A 13845-nucleotide genomic window follows, 5' to 3' on the forward strand; every position below is an offset into this window, starting at 1 on the left:
GGATCGAACCCATGCCCTGTACAGTGGAAGCACAGAGTCCTAACCACTGGACCACTAGCAAAGTCCCAAAACTGCTAGATTTAAGCAACAGTATTTTAACATTAACCACAGTTGTCACCCAATGGTGAGAAAAGAGGTGATACAAATTTTTCAAAAATTATTTTACATTGAGCTTTGTATAAAAGTGAAAACACAATTAAGAATGGAAAGTCTCTCCCACTAGCCTGTCCGTTTATATGCCTACTTCTTCCTAACATAACGATTAATGCTTAAGTGAACTGACTAATGGAATTTACGATTATTTACTCTAAACTCATTTACCAAGTATTTCATGCCAAACTCTCCAAATAAAGTCGTCTTGGGTTTAAACTGTCTGAACTACTTTACTTCCTTTGCTTCATTTTCCTAATAAGTCATAAACTTTATTATTTTAAAATTTTCTTATATATATTACTTCCTTTTTGCTTTTCAGTGCCTACACTTCAGCCAATGTTTTTATCTCCTTATCTATAATCCATTGTATATATCCCTGTCAGGATTATGGAATTTAAACAGGAATTTCTTCAAGTTCCCTCTTTATTCTACTGGTCAAAATCGGAGGTGGTTCTCTACTGCTATAGAAGAAAGTCACTGATTTTCAGTGTTGGACCCTTAGAAGTCAAAGTCTAGTTCAGCCCCTGCCCTGCAAAGGCACCATCAGGGGGTTCAGGTTAGCCCAGCCTCCTGCCCACTACACAGCTGGGAGCTCAGTCTGCTCTCCCGTAGTGACAAGAAACTCTTCCCAGATAGGGAAGTTCTTTTTACACATGAAAAGTTGAAATCTGTACATTGCACTTACCTTCCCTATGCCACATCTGACTTCCTATAACTGCCGCACACAGTCCTGTATTGTTAACTATATCAATGAGACTAATTCTTTACCATACCATGGCCCTTCCAATACCTGAAAGCAGATACCATTTCTCTCCCTAAGCTTGGCCCCAAAGCTTTTTTTGCAGGGTAACAAATCTATTCAATGCATTCTTACATTTTTAATTCTTATGCCTTTAAATAGGACCGACAGTCTTCATTTCAACAATGCTTTCCAACATTTAACAATACAGAGGAACTTCAGAAAGTAGAAATGGGAGGGAATTTACCCATGGGAAATATATGTCCATAATTAGTGCTGATAGGTGATGTTTGGCACAGATCAAATGATATCTGGCATCATACCAGACAATGTTTTACGTAAAGAGCTTTTCTCTTGTATGCAACTATTTGATGTAAGGAGTTCCAATGCAAAGAGCTACGCATATTCGAGTGTAGCCATTGATTTTGCTGCATATTATGCTTAGTGCTAAGCAGATTGTCTGTATAATTCTTTTAGTTAATCAGAATAATCAGACAAGATTAAAAAACAAGAACCTCTAGCATGGAATTTAGTAATTGTTAGAAAATTACAACTACAAAGACTTTTATCATTTCTTCTTAATACTAAGCAAAAAGTCCAAAGATTTTTTTTTTTTTTTTTGCGGTACGCGGGCCTCTCACTGCTGTGGCCTCTCCCCTTGTGGAGCACAGGCTCCGGACGCGCAGGCTCAGTGGCCATGGCTCACGGGCCCCGCGGCTCCAGGGCATGTAGGATCTTCCCGGACCGGGGCACGAAACCGTGTCCCCTGCATCGGCAGGCGGACTCTCAACCACTGCGCCACCAGGGAAGCCCAGTCCAAAGATATTTTGAAAAATATTTTAAACACAAAAAGTCCAAAGATATTTTGAAAAATATTTGCATGTATATTCCCTCCATCATCTATTCTTCTTGTCATGCATATGCTGGGAGTTCACATTTCAAATACAATCAATACATATTTATTGAAAAACAAGTCTGTACAAGAGAGTATGGTGTGAGGTCTGACAAAAATAAAAATTAGTGCAATATATAATCCTAAAAAATTTACAAATTTTAATTGGTGAGAGGAAACAAAGACATACAAAATCAAATTATAATGCAGGAGTTAAAAATTATAATAAATCTCAAGTGGTTAAAAATGTGTTTAGATAGAAAAAAAACTGAGAATTCCAGATGAAGAGAATATATTAAAGAAATCAAAAGAAGCTGGAAATTCATGTACAATTATGATGAGCATATTTTTCAGAGGCTGAACATCCATGTAGGATTACGGTTAACAAATCAGAAAAGGTGGAAACCCATATACAATTATGGTAAACAAACTGCATAAATAGTAGTAGAAAATGAGATTGCAAATGAGTATGAAGAAAGATTATGGACCTCTAAATACTGAAGGAAGGAATGTGAACCTTATTCTTTACACAATGGAGACACAAAAGTTCTGAGCAGGAAAATGACATGATTTGTCTGTTTGACATAAAAATTCATGTGCATTAAAAGAAGAATGGAGAAATTGTGCTGTACACATTCAATGAACTAGAGCTGTGTGTATATATATGTACACCAGCATGGATGAACCCCACAAACATAAAGCTGATCAAGAAAGTAAGTCACAGAAAAATAAATATAGTATGACGCCTTTCATATAAACTGAAAACATGCAAAGCCATGCTATGTATTACTCCAACACACACACACATACACAGTAAAAGTATAAAAAAGGACCTGTGAATGATATAGACCAAATCTGACCTGTGCACGATGTAAACCAAATTTGACCTGTGAATGATATAAACCAAATTCAAGATGGTGGTTACCTTAGCCGGGGTTGGGAACCGATAAGACAGAACACAGGGGGATTTAACTGTGCAGACAGTGTCTTGTTTTGTTTTTATCTAGGTGATCGTATACAAGTGTATACTCTTTTATTCTTTATACCTTTCAATTATGATGGAAGTGGAGTTCAGGAGGGGAGAGAGGGAGCCTGAAAGCTGTGTAAGTAGCTGGAATGTTATCAAAATAATAACAGCACAAGATAATAAAAGTTTAAAGTAAGGTGGCAATGATAAGCTTGGCATGAAAGGGATGGCTGTAAAATTTATTTAGAAAGAATAAAAGATTGATGCCTGATAGTGTGTCAAGGGTATGACAGTATAAAAATGAAAACTTTTCTTAGGAAATGGACTGAGCACACCACTTCCCACTCTTAATTCACACAGGTAGCTTGAAATCAGCCACTGTGGGAGCATTTACACCATAGGCTTCTACATAAGGTAGAAGGCTGCTGGAAATCTGAGAAAACTACTCATCAGGGATCTCTTCTCGTTTTTGCTTTTGAGACACACTTCTGTTTATAACTCATTTAATTAGAATAGAAGAAGATAAAAGGAAAGGGAATTAGAAAGTAAGCCTTCAAGAACAAAGTTTTTGCTCATTTCTTACATTTCCAGACTAAATTCAAGGCTAAAAAGTCTTTGATCAAACTACAACAAGGTACCACCTCACACTGGTCAAAATGGCCATCTTTGAAAAATTTACGAATAACAAATGCTGGAGAGGGTGTGGAGAAAAGGGAACCCTCCTACACTGTTGATGGGTGCAGCCACTCTGGAAAACATTATGGAGGTACCTCAATAAACTAAAAATAGAATTACCGTATGATCCAGCAATTCCACTCCTAGGCGTATATCCAGACAAAACTATAATTCAAAAAGATACATGCACCCCAATGTTCACAGCAGCACTATTTACAATAGCCAAGACATGGAAACAACCTAAATGTCCATCAACAGATGAATGGATAAAGAAGATGTGGTATATATACAATGGAATACTACTCAGCCATTAAAAAGAACGAAATAATGCCATTTGCTGCAACATGGATGCAACTAGAGATTATCATTCTGAGTGAAGTAAGTCAGAAAGATACAGACAAATACCATAAAATACCACTTATATGTGGAATCTAAAATATGACACAAATGAACTTATCTACAAAACAGACTCACAGACATAGAGAACAGACTTGGGGTTGCCGGGGGGAGGGATGGATTGGGAGTTTGGGATTAGCAGATGCAAACTATTATATGTAGAATGGATAAAGAACAAGGTCCTACTGTATAGCAAAGAGAACTATATTCAATATCCTGTAATAAACCACAATGGAAAAAATATGAAAAAGAATGTACATATGTATGTATACCTGAATCACTTTGCTGTACAGTAGAACTTAATGCAACACTGTAAATCAACTATACTTCAATAAATTTTTTAAAAAAGAAAGAAATGCTTTAAAACAATTATTATATTTCCCTGAAGTTGGTGGAACCATATATCCTGCATGCCCCTGACTCACCACATTTCAAATTCCCCCAGCCAAAAAAAAAACTTTGACCTACTAGCTTAAAGAACAGCAATTGTTTTCATAAATAAGAGACTATTTCGTGAAAATATATCCCCTACAGAGCCATTGAGAATATCTACTTCCAATTTTAAATGCCTGTGGTAAGGTTCCAGGCACTAAGTTATTGAGTGTCATCCTCCTAAGAAGACAACAGCACAGCAGAGAAAGGAACAGTGAGTTATTTTTAAATAGAAGTGGCTCACCCAGTGTCTCCCATTATGCATCCAGACCACGTGTCCTCACATTTACACTCACCTAAGAGAAAATGAATACACATGCCTTGTTACAAAGTGAAAACAGATGCATTAGAGTAGTTACTATTTTAAAAAGTATATGTTCTGTTTTATGTAAAGCATAGCAACAAAAATCTATTGTACTTTGACCTTATCGAGCTTATATCATTTTTACTAAAATAAAATCTTTACATATTTTAACAAGTGGCCATATTTGTAAAGCACTCACTTAAAATGGCTTAACAATCAAATACCAATGAAATAGTGATGTACCACTACAGGATTCTGGTTTCATAAGCCTTTATTGGAATTCTAACAATTTCTCGTCCATTTTTAAAACCTCTGCACCCAAGGCTTCTGGTAGAAGGCAGTATAGTACATTGGTTAAGCAAAAGGTCCTCAGAATCAGAAATACCTAGGTTCAAAATCTGGGTATGCCCCTTAATATATGTGTAATCTTGGAGACATTACACTTTTAAGATCTAGTCACTTTATCTGTAAAATGGGAGCTGATAATGAGTATCTTGCAGGATATCTTAAGGATTAAATGAGCATCTAGATGTATATAATTCTGGCATTCAATTATCTGTTATATAATGGGTACTTCATAAATGGTAATAGTTGTAGTTAATATAAATGATCATATTTATTACTAAAATGATACCATAAATATGATTATAATCAACTTACTCCAAATATATAGTGTTTATCCATTCCTGGTAAAGTAACTTTACCTACTTGGGAAAATAGATGCTAAACCTAGCATATTTTACTAGGCCTATATTGTATTAAGCCCTTTATCAGGTCTGATCCTGGCAGGCAAATTCTACCTCTGTGGCAATACTAAAAGATGTTTTAAATAAACTGTAATAAAGTAGTATGCCTTATGAATAACTTATATTAGCATAGGCTTAGTGGAAATGCTTGGGTTTTGGAATCACACAGACCCACCTCTATAACCCACCTTGTGAACTTAATGCAATTTACTTCTAAGTTTATTCATTCAACGACACTGGTTTGAACACCTCCTACGTGCCAGGCTCTGTTCTTAGCACTGGGATACATAACTAATCAAAATAAAGGGCCCTTTCTTCAGGAAGCTCACATTCTAGCACAGGAGATAGTCAATAAATAATAAACCTGAAAAGCAAATGGAAGCTCACATTCTAGCACAGGAGATAGTCAATAAATAATAAACCTGAAAAGTAAATGACTTATATGGTACAAAAATACAGAAAAAAAAAACAACAGTATGCCTTAAACCTTTATGCCCAGACCATTTAAAATCACCAAACTGAAATTATGTCCTTTTTTAGATTAAATTCAACTGTGAATTTAACATCACCTGGCTTTAAATGTTTATTATACATGGAGAAAATTCATCTGTAATGTAAATATTAACATTTGTATTACTTTTGGAAAAAAAAATTTTGTGTCCTGGATATCTTTATATTATCACTTAAACTCTTTTGATCTATCAACTGAATTAAAGAATTTCATTCTCTAAAATATTTTTCAGATAGTCTACTTTAAATACAACTAAACCACACATGTACTTAAACTTACCACTTGCTAACTTTCTTTTGTCTGAGATAATACCAATATTATGGGCTAATGACTGGGCAAGTGTAACTGCCATTAAATCCGTTTTCCCAAACTGAAAGACAAAAATAAAATACTTGTAAATGCAAATTATTTTTTATTTAAGATGGGCCAGAGAAAATGTCACAATATAATTGAAAATAAGTAATTTCTGAGCATTTTATTTAGCAGAGGTTAAACACATAATAGCTAGTGCTGAACTACTAAGCATTTGGGAAGAAGCAGTAAGAAATAAATCCATGTTTGACTAAGTCTTACAGAGAAGACTAGAAGCCAGGGAATCATTGACTTTCAGATTTGGAAACTTACATCTAATTTTGAGTCCAAATTTCACTGGTGACATTCCTGAAAAACTGAATACTTGTACCACAGTTAAGCCAGTCTTTCAGATAAGAGAAAATAAAATAAATGTATAATTTATTTGGAACTTGTTCATCCTTGTGTGTCCACTAGCACTCCTAAAAGCCCCAAACTGAATAGAACTTGGCTTCAGAAAACCAATGGTATGAGTCATAGGAAATGGTGACGATCTTTGGCCACAAGAAACTTGAAAAGACCTAGGGATATTTTTTTCGATATGCAGACTCCCAAAGATTCAGGTATTTTTCTTTTAGATCACTTCCATCAGGTTTGGTGCCCTAGGGGTAGAAGTTAACCCTTTGGAAAACCTAGTCTATTTTTTCCTCCAAAAATTTGCCAAATATTGAGGAAGACAATTTTCAATTGAGTTCTTAAGTAGTAACCCAGTGCTTCAGGGAATTACTCAATTCTCTGGAAAAAGAGTCAACGTGATAAATAGGGCCTTATTTTCAATAAAGGTAAAGGTAAAGATTTTCTCTATCTAATCTGTATATAGCTAAACCTGGAAATTATTCTAAGAACATGAACAGAATTATCCGATATTATCTTTCCTTATTTCCCTATTCTGGCCTCTGGCACTAACCATGTTGGTTGTTAATAAAATAACAATATCTGGAGTATGTGGAATACTGAGAAACTGTCCCTTAAATATTAGGAAAACATCATCAGCCATCATATCACTTTGTATCTTACAGATGTTCACACCTACTTCATTCACGCCTCCTCCTTTCAGCAACGAGCAAATCCCACCAATATAAGCTGCCCCGCTCCGGCTACTCTCAAATTGACTTCCCCTTTCAGAAAAGGAAATGAAAAAGGCTTACTGCTGACAGTCCACATATCATAGCACCTCTCATTATTAAGTTACCACATTTATTTTCTCAATGCACATACATTTCTCTACTATATACTCCTGAGGTAAGGGAGGAATATGAAAATTGTTGGCACGCATAACCAAAGGAAAAGGTTTCTGCGGAATGTTTCCCCACATGATCAATAAATATCTTAAATAGAACTATACCTATGAAAAAAGGATCTCTAACATGAGGTACACTTACGTGGTATTTCCATCAAAAATGCATATAACTTGAATCTCATAGTGAGAAAACATCAGACATTCTCACAATGAGGAACATGCTATAAAATAACTGGCCTATACTCTTCAAAAATGTTAACCTCAAAAGAGACAAAGAAAGGCTGAGGAAATATTTCAGATTAAAGGAAAGTAAAGAGACGTGACGATTAAATGTAATGTGTGATCCTGGATTGGATCCTGGATTTGGGCAAGGGTTGGGGGGTAGCTATAAAACATTACTGAAACAATTGGTGAAATCTGAATATAGACAGTGGGTTAGATAAAAACATTGTACCAATGTTAAATTTTCTGGTTTTGACAGTTTACTGTGGTTATATAAGAGAATGTCTTTATTCTTAGGGAATATATATATGTAAGTATTTAGTAGTAAAGGCCCAGTAAGTAAATGTCTCCAACTTACTCTCAAATAGTTCAGGAAAAAAAACAAAAAAAGACACTGATAGATAGATAGATGCAAGGAAGGAAGAAGGATAGAAAGAAGAAAATCATAAAACAAATGGGATAAAATGTTAACAATTGATGAATCTGGGTAAAGGGCATATGGTATTTCCTTGTATTATTCTTGCAACTTTTCTGTAAATTTGGAATTGTGTAAAATAAAAAGTTACCTCAAAAATACTCTTTTACTTCCATTTGTAACTTTCTTCAACAGCTCTGGCTTTAGATGGTAGGTTTTTAAATTGCTGCAATTTATGATTTGCTCTTACATCAAATATGCAGGTTACCCCCCAGAAAAACCATAAGAGTAAGAAAAAATAAAAAATAAAATGTACCCTAGGTATACTAAGCTCTCCCCTTATATCAAAAACAAAGATAACATTAACATTTAAAAGACAGCAACTTTAAAGAATATATAATAATCTGTTGTTAAGAATACTCTTTATGAGAATTAATAATACTTTCATTCAGTAAATGCTCTGATTAAATCTCTTGAAAAAAATTATATGAAATGTACATGCAATAATAAAATAACTCAAAATTAAATCTATTGAATATTCATGACAGTTTCAAACAATCTGTACTCTAAAACTTCTTTCAAATATATCTGCCACATCAAATCCTAATTGCATTATGCAGTAGAAAGAATACATCTCATCCACAAATAATACAGTATTCAACATGGAATAAAAAAAAGTAATAAATCATTACAAAAGTTACGTACGAAAAAAGGTGAACTGCATCACTTTTCTCTTTGATAAAATCCCTCCTGTATTTCATAAATTCACGTAGGGTGATCAATGGATTTTCAGATATGGCAAACTTGTTGTCAGCCGCCCAGGTTTCCATGGCAACCAATACTATCCTTGTCTTAAGTTGGTCTTTATATATCTAGTATATTAACAAAATGAACACACAGCTATACATGTGGTAAAAATCAACTGATTTATGAACAGGACTACAAAGCTCCTTTTATGGAAACTCCTTGAGTTTTAGCTAAATGTGAGAAATTCCACTGTTTTTAGGGGAGATAATTGTTTTTCTAACTTACATGCATTTCCCTTGAGTAATAGAGAATCCAATTGTTTACCAAGTCATAACCAAAGAATAGAGTACTAGTAGAAACAAAATATTGCTTTTTGACAAATCTTTGCACCCTTGCTCAAGGTTCCCCCAGAGTCCATTTTCTGGCACCCTATAAGATTCACACTAGCAAAAAGTGGAACACTCATGAAGGAGATAATTTCTGTACACCCTAGCTGGCCCTAATTAAACTCATGGGGAAGGTACTGGCATTGCCTTGTCGGGAAGATGTGGAAAGTAGTTTCAGTAGAATTATTTAGTTGCAACTTGCCCACGGCACCAGGCACTCTTTTGAAGAGGCACAACTGTTTCTCCATTGCTAGAACTACACTGTGAATATCTTTGTGAGGGGCTACGACTCAACCTTTTCTTTTCCAGTGTGAAAAATACAGGCATAAAAATGCAGGCATAAATACAGGCATAAAAATACAGGCAAAAATACAGGCATAAAAAACTTCAGGCATAAAGCTGTAACTCTGACCACTTCCGTTTATCATTTTCCCAGCCAGAGATCAAAGTCAATAAAGTTCATGGCAAAGTTACCAGGGACTTAACAGGACACCTTGGCTAAAGTGCAATTTAGGGCAGTGAAAATATAAGAACATTATCCGATTTATTAGCAATCAGGAGATAAACTTCCTCTGTGGCAATACTGAATCGGGTTCATACTTACTAAATCCGCCAGGTTCACCACAGATTTCGCATAGGTATTGGTAAGTACCACTGAAAGCCGATGTTTTTTAAACTGAAAGCAAAAGAAAACAAGTGAAGGGCTTCAAGATCATCAGCAAACACTCATCTCAGCAGAGGAAATATGGTGTAATTGAAAGGTCTCTAAAGCTTTCTGTAAAAACTGCAAGTTGACACCTAGTTCTTTAGATGCTGCCTAGCCTGAGGCAACACTCCTAAAAGTTTGAGGCCTTACCTCACTTTGAGGTAAAGTAGAAAACACCCATTCCATCCATTTCAAAAGTTTATTTTTTATCACAAGATTGTTAATTCAAAATGATAAAACATATGAAAGTTGTTGATAAATTGCAAGACATACAAATAAAGGTAGGGTGAAAGCCAGAACAACTGAATGTGAATAATGCTGAAAGTATAAAAAGTTCCACAAGACTTACTCAGTAAAGAGAAGAAAGCCCTAATGGTCACGAGGAGGTGGCTTATAGGCTTGATGTGAATGACATATATCTTTGGTTTGGCCTCAGTGCTGTTTTAAAAATCAGGAAATATCATGATTTCTGGCTTCACTCAAAATTAGTATTCCCCACATGGTAATAACTGGCAAGGGCTGAGAAGCAGACTCTCCCGTTGGGCAGACCATGTGACTTCTCTTTTGCCACAGGCCTCACCCCTCCCTATTGTTTTATACCTGGCTCACTTTATTTGAATTATCTGCTACAGATGCTTACAGACATCTGAATTCATGATATCCTAAAATGTCTAAAATATGTGTCCTTGCAACTTATTTTTATTCTGTAAAAATCTCAGGAAAAAGTAACATTCACGAAATCAAATCGGTAGGAAGATAGAACTTAGTCCTACCCTGAACAAGGAAGAAGCACTCAATAATAATTATCATTATTAATTAATAATCAATGTTATTAGTTTAATCATATTTAAATAAATGACACATTTTCCCCCAAATAAATAATTCAAAGTAAATTAAAATGTATGTGTACCTGAAATTAAGTAAAATTCAGCAACGTGCATCACTGAATATTTTTAGTTTAAAACTCTGCCCATGAATTGAGTATACAACGTGCTCATGAACTGAATATACAACATGCCCATGAATTGAGTATTAAAAAAAACCTGACTCAACAAAAAAGGAAGTTTGGCTAGGTTTTTATCCTAAAAATCTTCACTGCTTGGCTATATAAGGTTTTTTTTTTTTTAAGTGTTATTCTATATTGCAGCATATATTGATTAACAATGTTGTGTTAGTTTTGGGTGTACAGTAAAGTGATTCAGTTATACTATACATGTATCTACTCTTTTTTAAATTCTTTTCCCATTTTGGTTATTACAGAATATTGAGCAGAGTTCTCTGTGCTATACAGTAGATACTTGTTGGTTATCTATTTTAAATATAGTAGTGTGTACATGTCAATCCCAAACTCCCAATCTATCCCTCCCCTCCACCCTTTTCCCCTGGTAACCATAAGTTCATTCTCTAAGTCTGTGAGTCTGTTTCTGTTTTGTAAATAAGTTTATAAGCCTTTCCAAGTGGTTTACTACATAGCAAGACAGAAATAGAAAAATTGCTTTCCATTTATTAGGATAAAGCTGTACATTGCAAACTAAAGCATCACATTATTGCTGCTTCACTTTTTCAATATAAAATGGAAGTTTCTCTTTTTTTTTAACCTTGCGATTTTTGTAAGAGAAGATATTAGCCCCTACATTAACTAAGTGAATCCAAAGAGTTAACATTATGAGTCACAGAAATATTTTTGGAACCTCACAAAATACTGTTAATTGCTTTACCTAAGAGTGTTTCCTACTTACAGGTTGTTGCTGGGTAACAGAGATGTTTCTTTATACATATACCTTCTCCAACTTACAACTTTATGGACTTCTTTCTTCTAAACATATTCCTGCACCCACTAGTTTTACCCTAGGCACAGGCAAGTTCAAACAACACAAAATTCAGCAAATCCTACCATGAGATGATCATTCACAATCATCAGTTCAATATATTTGGTTTCCTCCTCTATGTTACGAGGATATCGACGAAGCTGCAATATAATAAAGGAAATAGCTCGTAAATAAGCCTCTGATCTTGGCTATGGGAAACTTATGTTACATATTAGATTCTCAGGTATTATCCCTCTTTTAGCTGAAAGTTTGTACTCTTTTACCAACCTCTCCCTACCTAGTTTCCCCCACTACCTAGCCCCTGGCAACCGCTTTTTCACTCTGTCTCGATGAGGTTTTTTTTTTGTTAGATTCCACATGTAGGTGATACGATGCCATATTTGTCTTTCTCTGTTTGGCTTATTTCACTTAGCATAATGCCCTCCAGGTTCATCCATGTTGTCGCAAATGACAGGGTTTCCTTCTTTATTAAGGCTGAGTAATATTCCATTGTGTGTGTGTGTGAGTGTGTCTGTGTGTGTGTATATATATATATATACATTTTCTTTGTCCATTCATCCACTGATGGACACTTACATTGATAACACTATATTGTATAATTGAAATTTGCTAATAGAGTAGAATTTCAATGCTCTCACCAAAAAAAAAAAAAAAGGAAATACATAAGGTGATGGATATGTTAATTAAATCCATGAGGGGAGTCATTTCACAAATATAATGTATATCAAATCATCCTACTGCATACTTTAAATATCTTACATTTGTCAATTATACTTCAATAAGCTGAAACAATTTTTTTAATTAAAAAATTTTAAATATGGGAGAAATAAAACAAAATTTCCCCTTTTATTTATGTAGTATTTTTTTCATTTTCATCAATTTACTTAGTTTTTGAGTGAGTAATAAACTTGCATGGTTCAAAAATTAAAGAATTATGAAAAGGTATAGGATGAAAGTTCTCCTCTCACCTCTGTCCCCCATCTACCAATTGTTACTCCTTCCCCCACAATGGGTACAGCACAGTTACTGGTTTCTTCCAGAAATATTTATGCATATAAAATCAAATATGAGATATATTTTATTTTGTACTTCTATTTATCTCCTTCTCTTTTGCATCAGTCTATTTTCATTTACCAGTATATCTTGGAGATTATAACACATGGTTTAAGCTCCTGAGAATCTCTGAGAGTTCTACATAGGGAGTGGAATGATTGACACTTTTACTATATAATCTCCAAATCAGGCTCTGAGACATGCCCCTTCTGCTGATAGGGTTCAGAGGATGCCCCAAGTGATATATAGGAGCTCTGTTAGGATAGTTTGGAGAGCTCTCAGGCAGTCTTTGGTTACCCCAGTGCAGCTATATCTGTCTGTTCAACCACAAATTTTCTCCACCTTCAAAATCATGACCAATGAATGGTACTGTCAAGAGCCACGAAGGCAGCCACATCCTTTGGTTCTCTGAAATTAGTCTAGAGCACAATCTTTAACAAGATCTGCAAAATTAACTTCTTCCTTTGTGCCATACTTTGACACACATTTAGTTTTTCAATAAACCTTTTTGTTCACTTGCCCAAGGGCCATTTTTATCATAAGGGTATACAATCAAACCTAAAAAAATACATGAATGTTTGAGTATTGCATTTAAACGAAAATATTTCTGCCACATGGATTTTGTTTCATTGCTAATGCATTCCCAAATGCTAAAAAACTTTACTTTTCAAAATCCCTTAAAACATCAAGTTAATAGGAAATAATAGACTATAATTCTGGTTTTGGAATCCAAAAAATAACATAAACTGCATCCACTGACAAGAGTTTTCTTAATGGATTTTTTACAGATGTAATACTAAAATAAAATTTATATCAATTATTAGAAATCAAATTCACAAATGTATAAACAATAAAACATTTCTAGGGAAAAAAAAAAGGATGTTGTTAGGATGATAGTATTTGCTTTGTTAATTGTGGTAGAGACCTGAGCCTTTCTAACAAGTAGACTTATAACAAGTCCCAGTATTTTCTTAGTGTCAGAGAGTTGCCATATTGGCCACACGGTTTTATAACACCTCGCCTCCAGGGTCCACAGCTTTCTCATAAAGAGAAATCAAGGGTCTGTCTGCTTAGCAAATGA

The 13845-nt window shown here is 34.7% G+C and overlaps 1 protein-coding gene across 1 annotated transcript in view; it reads right to left on the bottom strand.

Moving 5' to 3' along the window:
- The window catches only part of ADAM22 (ADAM metallopeptidase domain 22), a 241009-nt gene that overhangs the window by 54030 nt on the left and 173134 nt on the right, over nt 1-13845 (bottom strand). The window contains 6 exon segments of the mRNA XM_082845888.1: nt 4499-4550; nt 6095-6185; nt 7200-7284; nt 8749-8915; nt 9781-9852; nt 11777-11851. Of these exon segments, the coding sequence (XP_082702014.1) occupies nt 4499-4550; nt 6095-6185; nt 7200-7284; nt 8749-8915; nt 9781-9852; nt 11777-11851 (542 nt within the window).

Source organism: Leucopleurus acutus (genome assembly GCF_964270905.1).
Source record: "Leucopleurus acutus genome assembly, chromosome: 9".
Lineage (NCBI taxonomy): Eukaryota > Metazoa > Chordata > Mammalia > Artiodactyla > Delphinidae > Leucopleurus > Leucopleurus acutus.